The 22087-nt window shown below is 34.4% G+C and overlaps 4 protein-coding genes across 8 annotated transcripts; 2 read left to right on the top strand and 2 right to left on the bottom strand.

The window, feature by feature from the left end:
- Positions 1-54: 54 nt before the first annotated feature.
- LOC123317267 (heparan sulfate glucosamine 3-O-sulfotransferase 3A1) lies at positions 55-1460 on the top strand. Its single transcript, XM_044903701.1, has 3 exons — positions 55-191; positions 248-512; positions 564-1460. The coding sequence occupies exons 1-3, from the start codon at positions 69-71 to the stop codon at positions 1199-1201; spliced, it is 1026 nt and encodes a 341-aa protein (XP_044759636.1). The 5' UTR covers positions 55-68; the 3' UTR covers positions 1202-1460.
- Positions 1452-3032, bottom strand: LOC123317270. The gene is made up of 5 exons (XM_044903705.1): positions 2876-3032; positions 2655-2813; positions 2445-2592; positions 1927-2390; positions 1452-1592 (listed from the first exon to the last, which is right to left on the bottom strand). Exons 1-5 carry the CDS (start codon positions 2890-2892, stop codon positions 1454-1456), a joined length of 927 nt encoding a protein of 308 aa, XP_044759640.1. The 5' UTR covers positions 2893-3032; the 3' UTR covers positions 1452-1453.
- Positions 3033-3196: 164 nt separating this feature from the next.
- LOC123317273 (androgen-induced gene 1 protein-like) lies at positions 3197-12562 on the bottom strand. Of its 3 annotated transcripts, none has more exons than XM_044903711.1 (3): positions 12231-12562; positions 3862-3966; positions 3197-3704 (listed from the first exon to the last, which is right to left on the bottom strand). In XM_044903711.1, the coding sequence occupies exons 1-3, from the start codon at positions 12381-12383 to the stop codon at positions 3252-3254; spliced, it is 711 nt and encodes a 236-aa protein (XP_044759646.1). In that variant the 5' UTR covers positions 12384-12562; the 3' UTR covers positions 3197-3251. The 3 variants fall into 3 exon arrangements, with proteins under 3 accessions (XP_044759646.1, XP_044759645.1, XP_044759644.1); XM_044903710.1 differs by lacking the exon at positions 12231-12562 and adding an exon at positions 8489-8936; XM_044903709.1 differs by lacking the exon at positions 12231-12562 and adding an exon at positions 5461-5912.
- Positions 12563-15775: 3213 nt separating this feature from the next.
- LOC123317268 (clavesin-1-like) lies at positions 15776-21912 on the top strand. Of its 3 annotated transcripts, none has more exons than XM_044903703.1 (2): positions 15776-16087; positions 20276-21912. In XM_044903703.1, exon 2 carries the CDS (start codon positions 20294-20296, stop codon positions 21122-21124), a length of 831 nt encoding a protein of 276 aa, XP_044759638.1. In that variant the 5' UTR covers positions 15776-16087; positions 20276-20293; the 3' UTR covers positions 21125-21912. The 3 variants fall into 3 exon arrangements, with proteins under 3 accessions (XP_044759638.1, XP_044759639.1, XP_044759637.1); XM_044903704.1 differs by having other exon boundaries at positions 16080-16218; XM_044903702.1 differs by lacking the exon at positions 15776-16087 and adding an exon at positions 19870-20152.
- The last annotated feature ends 175 nt before the right edge of the window (positions 21913-22087 follow it).

Below are 22087 nucleotides of genomic sequence, written 5' to 3'. Positions count from 1 at the left end.
CCCAAGAGAAAACTACATAAAACTTCTACCTCCCACAAGAATTCAATGATTGCCTTTGTAGAATAGTGATGGAAGTAATTGTATCCAGAAAAATAATCTTAGCCCTTTTTTTGCTAACTGTTATATCTTTCTACATCACATTTACCTTCAATAGCTGTCTAGTGAAAAGTATTAGCAAGTCAATTCCAAGGGTATTAAATTGGAACTCAAATCCTTAGGCCCTCGTTATATTGCTTTTTGTTTTTAGTGGAACCCTATAAGTATTCATCAAAGTTCTTTAGATCATTATACAACCAATGTTCGCCTTGTTCCACTATTAGAGAGCAATGAAACAGACATATCTTCAAAGTATAAATATTTTCAAGACCAAGGTATGAGGCAATTACCTAGTGCTCTGATTATCGGGGTTAAGAAAGGAGGTACAAGGGCATTATTAGAATTCATTAGAATACATCCGGATGTCAGGGCAGCTGGTAGCGAAATCCACTTTTTTGACAAGAATTATATGAAAGGTATGTTTCTCAGTAAGTGACTAGATCATCATTTAATATTCATTATGTCAGGCTTTCAGTGGTACAGATCCCATATGCCCCCAACATTAGAAGGTCAACAAACTATAGAAAAAACTCCATCCTACTTCATTACTAAAGAAGCTCCAAAACGAGTTAATCACATGAATCCCTCCACTAAATTACTTGTAGTTGTAAGAAATCCTGTAACAAGAGCAATATCTGACTATACTCAAGCAGTATCTAAAAGGCCAGAAATGGATAAATTCGAATCATTGGTTTTCATTAACGGAAGTATAGGAAATCTGATAGATACATCATGGGGACCTATTAAGCTCGGAATGTATGCAAGGTATCTAACCCGATGGTTAAAGTATTTTCCACTTTCTCAATTCCTATTTGTGAGTGGAGAAAGATTAGTATACGATCCAGCTGCCGAACTCCATCGTGTTCAAAATTTCTTAGGCTTAAAGCAAGTTATAAATGAGAAACACTTTTATTTCAATGCGACAAAAGGTTTTCCTTGTCTTTTTAAAAGTGAAGGACATAGTGCACCTCACTGTCTGGGTAAAACAAAGGGTAGAAATCATCCCAAAGTTGACAGAATTGTTTTGCAGAGACTGAAAGATTTCTATAGGCCATTCAATAATAGATTTTACCAAATGACTGGAATAAATTTTGGCTGGTCTTGAGCCTAGTTTAAATTCTATCATTTCCTCATTTTCTGAGACCTGAGAAATTATTAAAACGGTTCATTACTAATGAGCTATTTAGTTAGAAAGATCTAGACAAAATTAGTGCCATTTTTTGTTGAATAGTGATAGCTAACAGTATTAAGTTGTTGAGTTTTTGTTATCTTGTTCATTCTTATTTATGATGTTCAGATTAGAATAGAATGTATTATCTTGTTTTTTCTATACTAATTTGTCATTGAAACACTGATTTTAAGTACCATGTTGTACGTTTATTATTGGTATATTTATATTTGGGTATCTACAAAACGTCACATTGTCATTTGTACATATAGCAAATATATTAGGAATATGCTCATAGTTATCGAAGTCATTCGAATCAATTCCTTCTCTGAAAAAAAAAACAATTAGTGAACGATCAACAGTAGAAGCAAAAAAATTAGTCAATATTTTATGTTTGTGAAGTTTTCCTAGCACCTTTTGATTTTCAGAAAAATATGAAAATTTTTTCATATGGTTCTTAAGATATTTCACCAAACCTAACACAATTAGGCACAAAAGTTTTTAAGTGCTGGGCCAACTTCACCTTTTGATACAAACGGAAAGCTTAAGACAATTTTTTTCCTGATTATATTTTCCAATTTAGTAGCATATTGGAACATTTTATTAATGGTAAATTGAATGAAACTTTCAGATCAATATCAAACAGAAAGCATGTTGAATACCTTATATACAAATTAAACTCATGGTTATGCTTTGATCTTGAGTTTGGCAAGAAACCAAAATAGTCTGGATGTTTTGATGTTTCACTTGGTAAAACAAGTCTTGGCCCCTGTTTCCTAAGGTTATCAAATAACTCTGTAAAATCAATATCTTGTTTATGATCATTTTTTTTTCCCACATTAAATCTCTCCTCATAATTTCTTTTACTTTTCTTCACTTCAATTTCTTTCTCAGTTGTACTGGAACTAGACTGTTTCCTTTTTTTGTTATTTTTCACTGAGCTTTGACTGCTTTTTTTCTGTACAGCATAAAATTTTCTGATTGCTTCTTTATTGAGAAGCTTATAACCTTGCTCAACCAAGTTTTTATATACTCTATACTTTTTTAATGTAATATTTTTCATAATTAAGGTATATGCCTCATATATACTAACTTGCTCAGTTTTATTCATTAGTTCTAATTTATTCTGAAATTAGGGAAATTAATAAAGTTATATTATTCAACTACTGCAGAAATGTACCTGTTCGACCAAGAATAAAGTTTCTTCAGGTAACAAATAAATACCACTCTTATCCTGAAATCCAAAGTTTTTCAGTATGTTTCCCACAACTTTAGTAACTCTACACAAAGCCACATCTTCTAACCAGATTCCTTTGCTTCTAGCACATCTGAAATACTCATTGAGCTACCTCAATAAAAGTAAATGACGATTGTTAAAGATCTTTCAAACCTTCTTTCTACCCTCACATATTCTAAAGATTTCTTGAGAATATCCTGATAGTGTTCTATTTTATCCTTGACTTCATTTGGAGATTCCAAAAAAAACTTACTAGAGGGCAATTCTATTTTCTTCAAAGGTTCACTGTGAAATTTGAAGTATTTCTCCGCTCTGGAACAATTTTCTGATCAATTAGAATATCTTCAATAATTAAAAGTGGTAAAAAAACTCACAATTCCCTGAAATCCATGTTGTCAAATTTTGAATTTTTTGAGGTTAGAGACTGACATACGAAGGAGACAAGACAGTAGAACTACTGCATAGAGTATTCTGAAATCACAAAGAAACAGCCATTATCGGCTTACTCTGGCTACCACCAGAGGGCGTGTCGGTCTTTTAGAGGGGCTTCATACAATACTTGTGAAATAAAAAAAGGGCCAACTTTTAAGTTGGTTTTTTGTACGTTGGATAAGAGGCCCATTCCCTACCATCAGCAGAAACCCTAGGCATTATTCTTATACTATTTGTGAGAAAATGAAATAAAACACTACGAATGAAAAATTAAAATTTTTATAACAACGTAATAGCTACCCTAGATCAATAACAAGTCTAATGTCTCTTCTTCGCCTTATTGCTTTTAACTGCTTTGATTTGGTTAGACCACAATATATTGTTCAGTCCTTCCCCTAACAAATACATAAATACTATCAAGACTAGCAGCGCTGCGAAAAATACTATTCGCAAGGGTAAATTAAGGACCTCTAGGACAGGATAAACCCAAATTCCGGAATAATGGTGGATGATGTGTATCCAAACTAAGTAGCAGGCCATGAACGCTGCGAGTATGGAAATGCCAGTTTTCCTCTTCGGATACGAACGGAAATTCATAATCATCTCGATAAAGACGAAGATCATGATGTTGGTGTGCATCACGTGATTCAGCCATACAGGAAAGTACTTGTCTAGAACCTTGGGGAAGACAAGTTCCCTGTCTACGGCGTAGAGTCCCCAGAAAGTCAGGCCTACAAACATCGAAAGCGGGAAAGCCAAGGAAGCGAAGAGCTGTAAAAAAGAATATGATACATATAAATACTGGTACATACATACATACAACATTGTTCTGGCGCAGTCGAGTAAAATTGATTTTTGTGGGTATTCATTTTTAGTACATCTTTTTTAAGATCTATGAAATTTTCTCTAATTTAAATGCTGAACTTACCGTATCTTTAACTTTCCTTATTATTGGGGTATTCTTCGGGTTTGGCTCATTAGTTCCTACTATATCGTTCAGTAGACATATCGAGAAGAATAATCCTTGTAGCAGCTGGAAAAAAAATTGCAATTTAATTTCTGAAGGTCAGAAATAGAGGAGAATGGAAGAGAATTGTTCAGTCAGCCAAACAATGAAATTATTGAGTTCCCTGAAGCACAAACCCAATAAAATGAGCTTATACTCTAACTAAGTATAAGCTCCTTATTGGCACAAAACCCACACGCGAGCAACGAGCTACAGGGATAAAAAGAAAAGAAATGAAGGTAAAAGATATAATAGTGGTCCAAAAGTTAGTTATTAATAAGTGAAATGTGGGATAATTCGAAGTCGATATAGGTAGTTATTGTTACGTTGAATTAAATGAGAAAAAAGTAAATGTATACAGAGAGTAAAATTCAAAGAGAGGAAATAAGGTTGTGATAACATGACGAGTATCTATAGAAGAAAAACTACTCAAGTGCTCTTGCGTATATATGTTTGAAACTGTGGTTAAAAGATTTAAAAATCAATTCCAATTCTAGTCAAGGTCGAAACAACGATTGAGATTGTATTTCAAACTCTTTCATAAATGATCTCATAATCAGATTTTTTTATCGAGTCAATTACACTTTTTGCATTGTATAGACAATATACTCCAAGGATTATTCATATTTTTTCATGAAAAATAATTATCGAATAAGATTGACTTAATTTTCATTTTATTCACCTTGAACACATTCGTTTGCAATTATTTTGATTGAAATCCAACTTTGTGTGCATTGAATAAAGTCGAAAATGTTTCTCTATTTATTTATTTGTGTTGACCTGATGAGTCAAGCGAAATATTATTATAAATATGTCAGTTTCATTCGTGAGCGATTTTTTCATGAATATGTATGTATGCTTTCATTTCATTTTCATAGCTTTCACACATCTACATGATGAGATATGAAAAAATCACTGTTATTATATAATGAATTGAGATCATGGATGTACGTAGGGTTCTTTTCGAATTTCATTACAAATATCAAACATTTTTGAAAATACAATTCACTGTCCTGAACTAGGTAGTTAAAAGTCATTTACTTATATCCTTTTATTTAAAATGTTTGGTACTCTATAGCATTTATCGACGTTTGGAGTCTGAACTTTGATCAGTATCATAATAATTCGTTTTCCCAAATCTTAATTGTTCATAAATGAAGGTTTCAGGTTTCGAAATCAGCCCAACTGCAATTTTTAAATAAATTTCGATTTTGAGAAACTTCACTAGGGTGCATACAATATTTGCTCATATTGCGCATCCACCATTTATATTTCGCCAAAAAAAGTTTTAGGATCAAGTTATCAATCAGAATGAATTTCGATTGGAATCCAAGGAATTTTTCAGAAAAGAAAGCAGGATATTATATAATCCATAAAAATCAAGATGAAATAGATTTTAATAATTGATAAATCATTGTGGGTGAACAGAGGGATAATGTGAATGGATAAAAGTGTTGGAGGTTCGAAAGGGAGTTGAAATTGGATGGGGTGGACCTTCCCATGATAAATCCCCATACGCACCGCATTCCAGAAAGTCAAAAACTTCAATTTCTCCGTGTTGCCGAAGCTGAAGCCCATCTGCTCACTCTCATTTTTAGGGATTCTCACGTGAAACCAATCATAGTAGCATCCGAACCAAAAATGCACAGCAAAAATCGCATGAACTAAAGTAGCTACTCCCATTTTCAACCAACACGAACGAAAACAAGACTGAAAACTGCACCGGGATCAACAGGACATGAAAACTTGGATGTATGTAATCCAATGTTAAGGTTACACGATCCTTCAAGGGGTTATCGACTCTGCTTTCGACGTGGGATATCGAAAACGTATTTTTTCGTAATTTAAAGCTATGCCCGGGAGGTGCCGAACAACTTGATCATGACGTCCGCTGGTCGCGACTGCTTCAAATTTTTAATATTCCACTAGAGTCTTTGATTCCACCTTTCACATCGCACTGAAGAGCTCGGATTTTATTTGTTGGCAATATGATTAGGGGACATCGTGGGAATTTCACTGAGGTTCCCTTTGGAGAATGGATTGGAGCAAGACAGAGAGACTGGTCTGCATGGTGGGTCGTTTTCCAATGCGCAAGAACAGGGACGGACTGGGTATAAGGAAATGGTGATTTCCACTATGATGATTTCCACTAGTCCGAGCCATTAATTCCTTATTCCATTCCCATATGTTTACTCAAACAAATTATTTTAGGGAAGCACCAATAAATATTAAAAAGGTGCTAAACAACGCCAACTTATTGGGACCCTTTCATCATAAACTTGTCAGGGCATCCAAAAGGTTAAAGACGTCCTCAGGGCCGTATTCAGATATGTACATGCCGTGGTTTTTTCGTACAAACGTTCGGCAAGATTTGAAAGAAACAAGGAAATGATGTCGTAAAAATGATAAAAGTACAGGGTGGGCAAAATACGTTATCTACTGAGGAGATCTCGAGAACTATGAGAGATAAAAGAAAAAAGATGACACATTTCCTAGCTCTTTTTCAGAGAAACCAAGAATGCTGCAAACTGAAGCCTCCTACGATTCTTCGTTTTTGAGTTATTAGCAAAAAATGAGATTTTGACGATTTCGAAAAATTCTCATAACTTTTTTGTCTTTAAAGATACAGATCTGAACTTGAACCTTATTAGGCACTTTTACACATAGAATCTAGAATCTATTAACAAAAGATTTTTTTCCAATTCAAAAATAACAAATTCAATAAAAGTTTGCATTAAAAAAACGAAAATTCGCCTAATGCTTCGAAATGAAGGAATATTTTGAGCTCGTCAGTGGATTCTACGCGAAAAGGTCCTATAGAAGGTTCAAGTTTCAGATCTGTAACTTCGAAGACAAAAAAGTTATAATAAGAACCTTTCAAAATCGTCAAAATCTCATTTTTTGCTAAAAATAATTCTCAAGATCCTCTCAGGAGACAACGAATTTTGCCCACACTGTACAGTTTTATGGAACAATGCTGATTATTTGAGTCCAATAAGATGAAAGTTTTTTGGATTGTCAAATTTAATAAGAATGGTACATTCCTAATGGTAATTATCAGGACGAAAATCCAGTATACCTATACTGGAGTTTTGATGTTCATCATGCCATAAAAAATAACACAATTTTTGATGTTCATTTTTACGATGGTACGTTATATAACTTCTAACAGTTAATTGAAAGGTTGTGTTTCATAATTCGAATACTTTCTAACATTTAGAATATAGATATTCAGAAATATTGATTGAAATTGATGAAACATGTTCAGAACTCATGATTCCAAAGAAAATAGTGCTTCTTCACATAACACAGAACACAATTGAAAATCTACCTATATAATATTTTGTATAGGTTTTTTGAAAACCAGCTTGGAGTGGTCGCCATGTCTGGCCACCACGTCCACCCGATCTAACGCCCTTTATTTGGAGAGGAATTGCAAACAAAGAGTCTGGTCAGGAGTTAGGTATATATTATTATGAACAGCTCTAAAGAAATTATTTTCGTTCTATTTGGACTTTTTGTAGTCAATTCATTTTAATTATTGCCCGAAATGAAATGATGAAACTCTGTTTCACCCCTAGAGGTCATATATAGGCTCATGAACTGGCCAAGTAGGTACATTTCAGAAAATTCAATTCATAGTGGGAACATTCAAAGTGATTATATAGTGTGAAAGATGTTCACTCCCAATCTAATTATTTTACATGGCGAATTATGAATCAAGTGATGAAATGGTTATTATTTCTGGATCAGATCGTTCAAAACATCGATAGTCTCTCATATCCGGAATCGAAAATATTAGGAAAGTAATTGTAATTAGAATAAAACAATAATTAATGGAGATAACACATATCCTAATCAATTCCTGTAGTTATAGCAAAGAGTAACAACTGCTGTTACTCAGGTTACTCTTTGGTTGTAGCTGCAGAAGCTGCTGGGAAATAATTTGATTCATCCAATTAAGATATCAATTGAAAAGAAAATGAAATGATTCATCAATGCTATTCTAGAAACAACTGCAAAATTGGTAGAGAATATTTAAATGTTTGTAAATCGAACCGCGCCAGTGAAGAGATTCAAAAAGCCGTGTTTTTCAATGCAAGGGTCAGTGGACACACATAATTTTGTTGACGTAACATCCTGGCGCTGTGTTTTTTTATTTCATAATGAGAAATAGGTGCTATTGTTCAGAGAAGAATTTTGAATATCAATTTGTAAATCGTTGATTAATAATATTTAATTTATTCGAAAGCAAATGAATTCAAGGTAATCATTTGGATGTAAAGATCATTTTCTGTTGTTTATTCTTATCTAATTTATCGAGGTACAATGTCAAGGATTCAGAGTCAAAGATGCAAATTTACTTTCGCTTTGTTATATCTACACTTGTGATAGAGGTACCTATCTGGTGAGAAAAATTTGAAGCAGATTGAAAATAACCAAAAGAAAAACCTGAAACTGATTCTACTGTCACCAAATAAGTACATACGAATGGATAAGCACCCTGCATCGATATCCTTTCGTGTAATCATTCAAAAGTCCATCTTACCATATCCCAAAACGTCAAAAACTTCATTCTTCCGCCATATGTGTTGAACCTTATCGCCTCAGGTGGAACCCTGACGTAAAGAAGATCATAACCAATACTCCCAACATAATTCAGCAGCACTACACCGTGCACGATAGTGTTTGTTGTAGGCATTTCACGAATTTTTCAAATTTTCCGACCGAAATTCATCCAATACAGAAACTTGTCGAGTATGCACTGCACAGATAGAATCGGTGATACCTTTGAGATAAGGAGAGGAAAGGTAGGTTGAAAAATGAAAATGGTGATAATCAAGGAGTCGATTGAACACCGCGTTTTGATAGATGCTCACTAGAGCAAGCACAAACTCCTATTGTCTATTTCAAAGTGAGCAGAAAGTTGGACTTTCGTAATCAAAGTTGCCAAACTTCAAAGGAGTCGTTGACCATGCTGTAATAGCCAATGCAATGAGGAAATTATACTGAATGTAATCATAAAAACAATATGATGCCTCCGACTAGAATTAGTAGAGTGAAACACGTGGCGGTTTGTGAAGAGAATAAACAACTTGATATGTGGAGTAGATTTGATTACATTTTTTTTATCACTGGTCTAGAATCTACGATAAGTGTTTTTAACAATCTAGTGTATAGATCGAAAATATACCTACTCACTGATATTAAAAGTTTTTCACCCAGAGACAATAATTTCTTCAATATTGTTTTTTCGCTTAGAATGACTAAAAGGACTATAAGGAGTAGCCAATTGAAACAGTCCAAGCGGATATTTGCGTATGACACGTTGATTTTCATACTGGCGTTGTTTAGACTCACTTATATTTCATTTTCTTGAAATTTTTTTTTCAGTAGGTGGTGTCTGAATGAATTAAGTATTTGGTTGTCCTTCACCGATACATGGAAAAAATATATTAATTAATATTTATATGTACATTAATTAGGCGATTCAAATTATTGGGAAGCAGTTTCTCACTTGTAATTGCAGGAATTCATCAAGATATTCATCTCTATTACACATCTTTAATGAATGCGAATAATTTTAATTAATTTTATAATACTTATGATTGGAGATTTCAAGCAGTATCGGGAGTCTGAACTATTGGGAATGAAGCGGTTGATGTCAGTAAGAGGAAGGGGAACGAATAGATAACAAAAACACTGGTTTCAGAAATTTTCTCCCTAATTATTTTTCTGCTCGGACCTCTAGTTCAACATATATTATTTGGACGACTGACTTAATGGGAAATCACCTTCCTTAAATCGGTTAAATCACTGAACTGAGGGCTGTTGGGTTTTAGTTGTTCCACCCCTTTAGGTAGTTATGTGTGTTTTTCATTTCCCTTACCATAAAGGTCACTAAGGTTCATCACAATCTCACTGCTCTACATTTAGTAATAGATAGGGTAGCCCATGAGACAATCCTCAGAATATGTAGGGAAGATACAGATAATGAGAGAATTAAGTCAGAGAACCTGGGCCTCTCTAAACAAAAGTGAGCATTGCGAAGAACTTTAACAAGATGCTTCGTGAAAGGGAGGATAGGAAAAAGAAAGAAATACACTGCCCAGAATTTTAAAGTTAACACCATTAGATAATAAAATGAATACTATAAGTGTATGGGCAGTCCGGGAGAGTTGAACCCCTTTTCACTCTGAATCCGCTTAAGTTGAATCTGTAAATGATAGCAACTCATTTTTTGCGTGAAGATATCATGCCCAAATAGGTAACGATGGATAATAGAAGAGTGATTGTGAGATGAACATTTTGGAGTACAGCAGTCTGTTTTTAGGAACTGAAAATTGGCTCATGTCTCCCTAACCCATAGGAGAGTTGAACAGGGGGTGAAAGAGACTTGACCATAAGTTTGTTTATCAGGAAAAACATTGAAAGAAAACAATTTCCAATGACCAACGATTGTCTCTGCAAGATTTTCATCATCAAATGTACCAGCGTATGAAGTACAGTCCCTGGCCAATTTATTAGACGCACTGAGGATTTTTTTTATATTTACTGGTATTGCTCGAGGAAAAAGCAGAATATTTGAATTTCATTTCCACAGAATGTTAGTTTCATCTACGACTCTCATTAAATTGTTCAATTTGGCATTTATTTTTGATGTTGTAGTATTAGTACTTGAGTATGAATCAGTACTATGTCTTCCAGTGGACGTCTTGCATTCTGCAGGTTCGGACGTTATTTCGATAATCCACATATGAAATCATTATTTTCGAATGCAGCAAACCGAACAATTCTGCTTTGATAGTATGAAGCTCTCATAGCTACACAGGGTGGCTCAGCAAAATATTAGAATTTCATGTTCAATCATCAATAAATCAATATTTTTTATTGAATATGATATATTATATGTGAAAAACATTTACAGATGAAGTATATGTAACATATACATTCAATTCAATAATTCAATATTGAGATTTTGCATCGAATCAATGCGTCTAATAATATGGCCAGGGACTGTACATATTTTCTATTTCAGAGTCACTCTCCCTTATTTCCGAGATGTTTTTTACTTTTCTGAACCTTTGTATATTTTTATGGTTATTTCAATTTTATTTTTTTTTTGAAGCAAACTATAATCTAAGATCAGTGAAGGAAACTTGGACCACTGATTGTATCTCCAGACCATAGCATGGGTCAAGTCTCCAGCACTCCCTTTTAGTATATTCAACAGATGTTTTCCAGAAACTTTTATAACTATTATTAAAAAGTCTCATCGTTTGTAAAACAATATTAATCAATGAAAGCAATAAAATTAATTAAAACCACGCACCTATTAAACCTTTCAGACAGTATAACAAACAAAAATTATTCAATTTCTTATTTCCTAACAACAAAATCACGTTCAACCCTCTCACTCCCGAACTGTTCTGATGGAGGCTAAAATGGAGCCTCCACTAGTTTTGCCTTGTTACGAGTATGTCGCAAACTATTTACGATACCGGTAGCTCGAAATTTGAATTGAAATATTTGAGGTGGTTCAAGTCTCCTACCTGAGCAAGTCTCCCGGACCTCCCCTAACCATCAAGATAATTTGATAAATGATTTTTGTGAAACACTGTTTCACTTCACTAAGCTCAGCTACTGAGGAAAAAGGTTTTTTTCAGTTTGGAATAGTTTATAATAGTCTTCTTTATTTGACTTAACGCATGCGTTGTTTTCATCAGCAATATCTGAAAGTACTTAATTTTCGAGTACAAACTCAGTGCAGAGAGCTATCAAAAATATTTGTTATTTCAACATCCAATCTACAATCTACTCTGATAGAAATCTCTACAATTCAAATATTTCAACGATTTAATCCCAATAAACTTGAGTTCAATCGTATTATTTTCTTACGCTATAATATTTTTAACGAGATTAGTTGCTGAAAACTCAGTTTAATGTTTAATGACATATTTCATATTTCAATCGTTAAGAAGGTTGATTACGATTAGATGAAATTCATTTGAGATATTTTTGTAAAAAAATTTCTGGTCCAATGCAAGGTTTGTCTCACGATAGTTTTTTCTTTTCATTCTTGCCAGTAGATTTGCTTTATACGAGTAGTTTGAAAAGTAATCAGATTGGGATTAGGATATTTTTGAAATTTTCCAAATATTTTCAGTAATGTTCCCATATATCTTTCTAGAAATACAAAATATTCAAGCATATAATATGATAATCGCGATAGGTACAGTGAAAATACTCGAATGCATATGACAAGAATACAACATTAATTTATGACTCACCAAATTCCATATTGTTAAAAATTTCCATTTTCCACCTATGCCACCCATAAAGCCCCTAAGAATTGGCTCCCCAACAGGGGTTGCTCCATAATTTATACCCACAACTCCTATGTACATAAGGGCCAAAGCCAGATGATACAATTTGCGCCACATTTTCCGAAATAGCCTGCTATGATGGTTAGAGCAGGCACGATATTTTTTTTATTGTTGCACTAATGTGAAGTCCGATAACACTTACACACGCGAATTATCTATTTTAATAGAAATTGATGTGATGTGTTGAACTAGATACGGATAATATGTGGTAAGCGTGCTTGGTTCAACTCCTATAAGAAACCGGTAAGGATATCAACATCACTTGGAAATTGGTTGAAAACGTAGTGGGGTATTGGAACGTCAAGAACTACTTCCTATTTTCCATGGTACTTTTTTTGAAGACGAACCGGTAATGTGTTATAAAAGTACAGGGGAGCTCAGAAAAATTCCAAGCTTTACTCAACTATATTCTGTCTTCTTGGATGGAAAGTTCTCTTAAGAAATTAACACATTTTTAAAAATTGTTCGATATTTTCCTGTGATGATTCAACTATCCTTCCCAATTCTATCATCCAAATGCTATAAGAATTCTGATTTCTCATAAAATTCCAACCTGCAACAGGAAGGAACATATAACATATAAATAAAACTCTTCCCAAAGTTGCAGAGGCCTGCAAATACTCTGTCGCCTATGCTTTTATATCATGATATTTGGATCACAGTGGAGGACTTTGGTCCACAGTTATAATGGAGACTCAAGAAGAATACAGCGGTGGCCAGATCTGGTTGGTGACTACCCATGCTCGCAGTGTGGAAGGTTCTGTAGGTCACGGTTGGGTCTCTTCACACAAAGCAAGTAGCCCTAAGAAATTATAAGTTTGATCGCACCGATAGTTTTAGTTTTGAGTCTCTTTGTAGATTTATTCTCGGTAACGGGATACAGCAATGAATGAATGAATGAAAGTATATCATGGTTGCAAGGATTCATTCAGGAATTTCAAACTCAACAACTCCAATAGCAGCGTTTGAGTTGAGGTCAAACTATGCAGTTAAACTGAGGTGAGATCTGGAAGGGCAAAAATACAACACCAATTCATTAAAAGAGCTGCTCACTACACATCATGACACAGCCAGGGTTATCTGCTGACTTTGGAATGCAGTTATGCCACATATGTTGGTATTGCAGGAATTGAAAAAGCCTATGAAATTGAGTTAAGGTTATCACCTGCTCGATTTGAACCATTCTGAGGACTTGTGGGTCCAGAACTGGGTGGCCTATACTGATAATACATATGGACTATAGTCCTGGACGCTCACAGAGTAACAGCCGAGGATTCTGAGGTCGTCTATGGGCTTTTCCATCGTCTCCAAATGGTTGAATAGTTAGGGTAGCAGAACAAAAGTTGCAAGTAGTCACAGAATGGCCGAGCCAAGGAGTCAGAGGATTCTGATTTATAATAATATCTGTTCATCACTAAACTATGTATTAGTGTCAGGTGAAGAAAAGCTTCTTATTATAGCAGTGAAAGAAACTCATGACAAGGTAAACAATTCTATGAAAATGACGAAAGACCCTTTGAAAAAGAAGTATTTGCTCTAAATTGCACATCAAACGATATATACTATGCAAATTTCAACATTAATTCCTTCACACGTGACTGACCATCATGCAATGTAAGATCGCTGACAACTCATTCCCGATAACAAAACTACCAACAATAAGCCACCGCTGTAAAATACTAATATGGCGGATATCCGGTCCTTGGCAAGAGGAAATGTTCCTAAACATAGCCAGGGCAGTAATGGTCCAAATTCGATTCAGAATCACCTCTACCATCGTTTCTGTCAAATAGGAGAAATTAAGTACAGAAATTTTTTCTCGAAAACTGCTTGAACAAACCTTTAGAAAACTGTGATATACCATAACAGAAATATCGAAATTAATTTTTTTTACAACTACTTTAGCTAGCTTCATGCATGGGAAAAAATTGTTGTTATAGTAACGTTTTAGCAATATATGCCCATATATTCAATAGTCTTACATCAACCAATCAATTTTTAGAAATGAAATTGTTAGAAAAACAAAGATAAAGATAAATTGAGCTTACTTCAAACTCACAAAATGGGAGAGTTTAACCCCTTTTCACTCGTAATCCACATAAGTTGTATATGTAAATGGTAGCAACTCATTTTTTTTTGCTTGAAAATATCATGCCAAAATAGGTAACGATAGATAAGAGTAGAGAGATGGTGAGATGAACATTTTCATTACAGCAATTTTTTTTAGGAACCGAAAATTGACCCATGTCTCCCTAACCCATAGGAGAGTTGAACAGAGGGCGAGAGAGATTAACCATGAGTTTGTTTATCAGGAAAGACATTGAAAGAAAACAATCTCCAATGACCAACGATTGTCTAGGTCAAGATTTTCATCATCAGATGTATCTGCGCATGAAGTACATATTTTCTATTTCAGAGTCACTCTGTCTTATTTCCGATATGTTTTTCACTTTTTTGAACCTTTGTATATGTTTTTATATTTATTTTAATTATTCAATTTTCTTTTTTTGAAGCAAACTATTATCTAAACTCAGTGCAGGAAACTTTTACCACTGATTATGTCAATGGGTCAAGTCTCCCGCACTCCCTTTTAGATTATTCAACAGATGATTTTTTTAAAGTTTTACAACTACAAGGCTCATCGTTTGTAAAACAATATTAATGGACTTGGAAGCAATAGAAAAAATAACACCACGCCCCTTTTAAACTTTTTAGACAGTGTAACAAACAAAAATTATCAAATTTCTCACTTCCTAACAACAAAATCACGTTCAACCCTCTCACTCCCGAACTGTTCTGATGGCGGCCAAAATGGAGCCGCCACTAGTTGTGCCTTGTTACGAGTATGTCGCAAGCTATTTACGATACCGGTGGCGCAAAATTTGAATTGAAATATTTGAGGTGGTTCAAGTCTCCTACCTGAACAAGTGTCCCTGATTCCCCCTACATCAATTACAAAACGTTCCACTTGACCCATCAGTAATTAAAACCCTGAATGAACAATCCTGACATGAATTATTCATCACCATTTTATCGAAAACACAACAATTGTACACACAAGGCAAATTTAAGTGAAAAAAATCACTAAATGTGCTTGGAAACCCTTGATGCCTTGTCAGGACTTCAACAGCATAGCATGATTGGAGCGTTGTTCGTAGAGCACATGGTAGCCAGTATATCTAACAAAGTGAACTCTGAAAGACTTTTGGAGTTCGCTGGTCTAACCACTCTGCTATGGGGAGTACACCCTCCACTCCTCCATACACTCTGCAAACACGAGCTTTTGCCAAAATATGGCATATTTCTGAATTTGTCTTTTAGGATCTATAGAACATTTCAGAACCAAGCAAAGGTGGAAATGTGAGATTCTGATCTTAACCTTGGATTGAAATCTCTGAAATGAAACACTTCCACCATGTATCTTATTGCTCTTCGAATTCCCTACCCATTAGTTGTCATTTAAATTACGGACCTGGCCACCGATGTGGTGCACCTTTGGTACCACAATCATTCAGACCAGCTATACACCGTTCGTTCCACCTACCGTACTACATCAGTTCCTTCGGCGGTTGAGTCATAATATAATAGAGCGTCGTCAGCCAGCAGCAAAACCAAACAAGGCGGTGCCAGGCGTCGATTAGACGTTCAAAACGGATGAACTGTCCCATCAGGGAAATGGAAAGGTTTGAAAAGTGCAAAGTGTGAGTTCCCGAATTTCCAGAAAAAATCCGGTTGCAGTCCAAGTTGCGTCAGTGGTTAAGGTGAGTAAGTAGCACGACCTTGCCGTGTTGGTTCTATTGGTATAAACTAAATTGGGTATGGGTTCTCTGTGCTGACTATCGCATCGTTGAATGTTCGAAAATGTTCACGAAATTATTGTTTTTGTTATCTGGTGAGTACGTTTTACGAGTTTTGCGTTTTCAGTTAATTTTTCTGTCATCCCACTGTATCTATCTGCCCATTTGAGCAGTTCTGGTCCATTGATCCAATAGTACAGTTTTTAACCCTCAGAATCTTCTCATTTCGATGTTTTTCGGTGCAAATTTCATTAATCAACCTTTAAAAACGTGTGATTGGTCTAAAAAAAAGTTGAAAAACTTGAGTACTCACTGTTAATTATACCCTTATTAGACTTTCTGAATAGCTCAATGGAAAGATAACAAAACGTGTAAATTCTACGTTAAAAAAAACTGCCATTCTTTATTCTACATTCCATTAAAGTTTTCACCATATTTCTATCTGAACTTCATAAGGTTTTCTTTAGTTTTCCCACTTTGAATTGCTTCATATTATTCCTCATTGAAATAAATGCTTTTTCCTGGATGGAATTCTGTACCAATATCTGATGTTGGAATAATTGAAATGAAAATATTGGTAGACTGTGAAATGAATAAACCTTGGTTTAAAATTTGCAGCTCCTCCATTTATCACCTTTCAAATCCAAAACAAATTAAGTGCATTAATTATTCGGCAAATGCCTTGCCGCAAATCAATATTTGATTGGAGGAAATCATGGGAAAATCTATTTTATGTGTATATGCTTCTAAATTTACTACGAAAAATTAATTAAGGTCAGGTTAGAAACTGCGAGGTCAAGTTAATTACCTTCTAATGAAAATCCATCAATTTTATTGACGAAATTACCTTAATTACTACCAATAAGTGTTTTCACACTTTAAATAGCGCAAATAGTAGACCCATAGCACGGTTTTCGACGTTTTGAACTCCTTTTTAGATCATTTAAAAAAAGTTTTTCAAGGAAGCTTGTAAAACTCAAAAGGCAAACAATTCAACAAGTTACATTTCTGTACAGACCATTGGTAATTAATAAATGAGGGTACAAATGCAATGCTTGTTGTGTCCTTAAGCGATTCTATATTTTTAGCAGATGTTTATGCAAATTAAAGATAAAAAAGGAACTTAATTATCAGACCAGTCCAGTTGACCTTAAGCAAGTCAACTGTCGTCCAATTTCAGGTTTCATCGGCTAAAATAAACTCGATTCTTCTGTAAATCGAAGAATTCCAAATCTTTTTTCGATTGAACGTTTAAACAAAGGCGATAGCTCGATCTGGTGAAAATTATAGGCGTAGAATTTTTTCTGTTGGTTATCTGAATGGTTCAAATGGATTCAAGGATGCTTATTATTATTGAGTTTTTTTTCTCATTGGAGATATCTCGGTTTATAACCTTTCAGATAGTTGTAGAATGATCTCAGATCGAATATTCTAAGAATGTGCAATCTATCCGTGAAATTCACGCATTTCCGTAAACTAGAAACAGTAGCTTTCTTGCCTATCAAGCGAAATTATTATTTTCTTAATTCCTAGACCTACTACAGTGAACTCCATCTTTGCAAAGAACATAGCATATCATGAATTGTCACGTTTTTCGTATTCTTTTCGTTGATACATTACACTTAACGTCAAAAAAGGTGATTATGAGTTTAATCTAGGAATTTGAATAATGCTTCGTTGAACCATTTGTAAAATTCCCATAACTTCACAGTTTGCTCCTGTACCTAGAGCAAATATGTGGGAAAGTGAGCAAACAGGATAAAGTGCACACTTCGTTTATCTGCACAAATATACCTTTGTTGTGACGGTTTTATGAGAGCTTACAAGTCAACCCGTATTTGATACTTCCGGTCCAATGGACTTGAAAAAGCGGTCAGGCAAAAAACAACCGTATAAATAATATTGCCAACATTACCATATCGAATTGTTGGATCAGCAATAAATAAGTACTATCAATTCCAATAGCCTGAAAAAGTATTGTCGTATTGTGAATAAGTTCGAAGGGAGAGAAATTATTTATGCAACAAGTTGCTGAATATTTCAATGGTCCTGTTTGTTTTTCTTGGTCTATATTTTGCCTCACATAAGAAGAGAAAGTTGTCAAAAATATATCTTTGAATTTATTCCATAAATGTTCTTGTAGTGTAAATTCATTTTGTTTTTAAATTTCTTGGGTACACTGTCATCAACCAAAAGTGTGTGCACTGTTCATGTTCGAAACTCCGGGTTGATTTACCATACAGTCAAGTATGATCATAAAACCCAAAGATAAAGGTCTCTAAACATCATAAAACAAGTCAATATAAATGCTTGGATAATACAAAAATAAGTTTGCCCTACTTTGTACGCCACTGTCATAAATAATTAACCTGAAGATGTGGCAGTTCATTATATTCAACGTCGCTTACTCGCACCGTTGATAAAAGCACTCAAATGAATATAATTGCATTTAAATTGTACCTACTGTACAAAAAACAATGATGAGTCAATTTGAAAGGTTTCAGCAACCACACGAAGAAGTGGGTATATAATTGCAAAGTTTGAAGTTTTCACCTTATTTAGCTTCAGTAATCAATATCGAAGGACCAAAATTAACTGATGCCTGTAAAACCTGCGTGAAAGATTATTTGGTCAGTCTATACAGGGTGAGTCTTTGACTCGTACAAATAGTAGATTTTGAAGGTCAAAAGAAAAACTTTTTTCCTATACCATCTTTCCGATTCTCCTCTAGTAAAAAGACTTTTACATTTTAAGTTTTCATAATGAGCTGTGCCATCCCGATAAAAACGAAATTACCTTCAGAATAACTAGCTGAATCTGTGACTCTAGACATCTGTGGATCTTTTAAACAGAGTTATTTTCAGCCAAAGTACCCAATTTTTCAAATTTCCCATATACTTTTTAATTTTTGAACATAAAATTACTCGAAAATGGCTCATTATACGAGAAGAAATGAAGAATAAGTACTTTTATTTTACAAAACGTTCAAATATTCATTAGAAAGCGTTCAACTCAGCTCAGTATCAAGAGTTTGATCCATTGGATTTTTGGTATTTTTATATTACGTAATGGTCATAATCAGAAAATTGGAAAACGTGGGTGATATCTTGTATTCGAAAAACATTCATCAAACAAATGAAAAACTTTATTCCGAAATTTATTTCATTCGATAAAACCCTTCGTGAGATAGAACTAAAATAATTATTTTGATGTTTCTTCGACAGCCTGTATCTTTTGAACCGAAACGCTTCAGAAACAGTTGTAAAGGAAAAAAGTTTTTCTTTTGACCTCAAGAAACTACTGTTAAAATATTTGTACGAGTCAAAGACTCACCTTGTATAGAAAGGCCGAATACTAACTGATGCCGATAAAACCTAAATTCAGAAAAATATATGTACTAAAAACCAAAGAATTTTCTCTAACCATTTGTTTTTACCACTTCACATGTTTAGTTATTACAATTTTTTTAAGGTGCTCAAAAAAATTATATGAAAGGCCTGCACTACTTTTTGAAAAATAATCGCTCCTTCAACTATTCATTCACATCTTGTGCATATTTTTGAGCGGTTTTAAAACACATTGGTGATTTTATCTATTTTGGAATGCAATTAGGTGTTTCGTTTTTCGTTTCCAAAAAAGGCCTTCAATATATCTTGGAAATCAAATCAGCAAGAGCCTCATGATACACCCATAGATCAATCAAATGTCAAAACAGATTACTGCAAAAAAGGGGAATACCTGCACGAGTTAAATATTTGAATTTGGTAACGGATTAGTGCGTGGATTTCCATGAAAAAAATTAGAATTGCATCGTTAAGATAACCAAAGCGCACAAAGGTTTTGTATGCAGATAAATAGTAAAATAGTACATTAAACACAGTTGATTATGCTCAAATTTCATTGTTTCACATTGGAATGAAAAGAGTGCTCAGTTTCTGTGAAAGTTTAATCGAGATTAATTTTGTTTTGTCGATCAAATTTTCCATAATGATCGGTGTGGCTCGTTTTGGATTGATTGGAAGGATGAAGGTGATTATTTTTTGATTTGCAACGAATGGAGCAAACAATTTTCATGAATTTTCCAAAATTTCGTCATTCTTTCCCCACAGTAGCCTTTGAAATTTCCGCATTAACGTTTTCTTTCCTCCACAGAAACCTCCCAATCGACAAATGGAGGAATTTCTCGAGATCAACTGGAACAGCATCTCCACGCTCTCAGGCAATGGTAGATCTCTGCTTCCTATATCTGCAGATCCCAAAGTAGCCTTGGACACCTTGAAGAAGGCTATACAGTCCACAGATGACAAAGAACTGAGGAGCAACTTTCCCCAAGACGACAAAACTCTCATGAAATTCCTAAACGCCCGCAAACTAAACGTGGACTCGACCTTCAAGCTCATACAGAATTTCTACTGGTACAGGAAGAAGAACGCTACCATTTTTGCTAACCTAACCATAGACAGCTGCGATATAAAAGACTGCATCAGGAGCTGTCTACCAGGTGTCCTACCTTCAAAGGATAGAAAGGGCAGATGTGTCCTTCTCTTTTTGGCAAATAACTGGGATTGCACCTATGGAATCATCAGCATATACAGAACGCTTCTGTTTACCCTGGAGTACCTCCTGGAAGACATCCACAATCAATCCAATGGTTTCGTGGTTATAGTTGATTGGACGGAATTCTCCTTCAGGAAAACCTCGCATTTCGGTCCTAGTCTTCTCAAACTGATGGTAGAGGGATTACAGAATTGTTTTCCAGCTCGTTTTAAGGGTGTACACTTCCTGGGACAACCATGGTATGTCGAGGCAGCTCTCATGGTTATCAAACCGTTTCTGAATGAGAAAATCAAGGAAAGGATTTATGTCCATGGCAATAATTTGAGTGTGTTACATGAGCACGTACATAAAGATGTGTTACCAGCTGAATTAGGAGGAGAAAAACCCAGCTACAATCCTGAACAATGGCTGAAGACTGTCGAGAATGGACAGAGAATCATATGAGGAATTGAAGCAACTTGAAATTAACCTTAAACCTACTTTTAGGGTGAATAAATTAGGAGATACAGTACCTAACTTAATTTCCTCGAGGATAAAACCCTACCTGGAAGGAATAAAATAATCCACTTCGTTTTAGAATGTGATCTCAATAATGGGCTTTATTTAATGAAAATGCATAAGAAGCTGAACACAAATCGAAAGCGATTTAAAAGTGCATGTCCGTGTTAACCGACTGTAACGATGGCATGGAAACTACGTCAATTTCTCATTGAATTATATAATCTTCAAAGTAGAAATTGAAAGTGATATCGGGTATATTGAACACAACTGTATCATCGAAATAGCCCTAAATTATACTTCACAGAAAAGAAATGTTCAACTAAATTATTCATCTAGCCTTGTCAACTTTTTTCATCGAAAAAATCGAGACTTTCCAAAAAATAGTTCTTTCTACATTCACAATAATAGGTTTTCTCTTTTCTAAATTAAGAAAATTCTGCTGAAGAAAAATATGTGTTATCATTTGCTATCTATACCATGAAAACAATCTGTACTAGATCGGTTGTTCATGATGATCATTTTAAAATAGTTCCATTTGAAATGTTTTTTAGTTTTTCTATTTGAATTAGAATCTCAGATTGGTGATTGTGATAGATCGAAGTCAGTATTGCAGGAATTGAAAGATGTTTACTGTGTTCAATTCTGCTGAATTATAGATACTTAGTCATTTTTGAAATCTGTTTATAGATTATTTTTTTATGTGTGTATAGAATAAAATATGCGTTCGTAACGTCTTGTTTTTCTCTTTTATGTCCAAAATTTGAGGGGAAATGAATTTTTTTGTGTTCGGTGTGATAAAATGCAATCGTTATCATTTTTAGTTTCTGGTTGTTGAATGATATTAGTATTTTCTTAGCTTTTATAAACACTATGAATGAAAAATGAATGAAGATGAACAAAATCTAA

Source organism: Coccinella septempunctata, chromosome 7, assembly GCF_907165205.1.
Source record: "Coccinella septempunctata chromosome 7, icCocSept1.1, whole genome shotgun sequence".
NCBI lineage: Eukaryota > Metazoa > Arthropoda > Insecta > Coleoptera > Coccinellidae > Coccinella > Coccinella septempunctata.
The sequence above is the reverse complement of the archived record's forward strand: the minus strand, read 5'-3'. Positions and strand labels throughout refer to the sequence as shown.

What these genes read in the sequence shown, in the direction of transcription:
- LOC123317267 (XM_044903701.1), top strand. Translation starts at nt 69, where the DNA reads ATGGAAGTAATTGTATCCAGAAAAATAATCTTAGCCCTTTTTTTGCTA. An exon ending in TTAGCAAGTCAATTCCAAGG is followed by an intron (nt 192 to 247) that starts GTATTAAATTGG and finishes TTTTGTTTTTAG; the next exon opens with TGGAACCCTATAAGTATTCA. An exon ending in TGACAAGAATTATATGAAAG is followed by an intron (nt 513 to 563) that starts GTATGTTTCTCA and finishes TCATTATGTCAG; the next exon opens with GCTTTCAGTGGTACAGATCC.
- LOC123317273 (XM_044903709.1), bottom strand. Translation starts at nt 5,622, where the DNA reads ATGGGAGTAGCTACTTTAGTTCATGCGATTTTTGCTGTGCATTTTTGG. An exon ending in TTTTGACTTTCTGGAATGCG is followed by an intron (nt 3,967 to 5,460) that starts GTGCGTATGGGG and finishes TTTTTTTTCCAG; the next exon opens with CTGCTACAAGGATTATTCTT. An exon ending in TAAGGAAAGTTAAAGATACG is followed by an intron (nt 3,705 to 3,861) that starts GTAAGTTCAGCA and finishes TCTTTTTTACAG; the next exon opens with CTCTTCGCTTCCTTGGCTTT.
- LOC123317268 (XM_044903702.1), top strand. Translation starts at nt 20,039, where the DNA reads ATGAAAAGAGTGCTCAGTTTCTGTGAAAGTTTAATCGAGATTAATTTT. An exon ending in GATTGATTGGAAGGATGAAG is followed by an intron (nt 20,153 to 20,275) that starts GTGATTATTTTT and finishes TTTCCTCCACAG; the next exon opens with AAACCTCCCAATCGACAAAT.
- LOC123317270 (XM_044903705.1), bottom strand. An exon ending in TATGTGAGGGTAGAAAGAAG is followed by an intron (nt 2,593 to 2,654) that starts GTTTGAAAGATC and finishes TGAGTATTTCAG; the next exon opens with ATGTGCTAGAAGCAAAGGAA. An exon ending in CTTTATTCTTGGTCGAACAG is followed by an intron (nt 2,391 to 2,444) that starts GTACATTTCTGC and finishes CCCTAATTTCAG; the next exon opens with AATAAATTAGAACTAATGAA.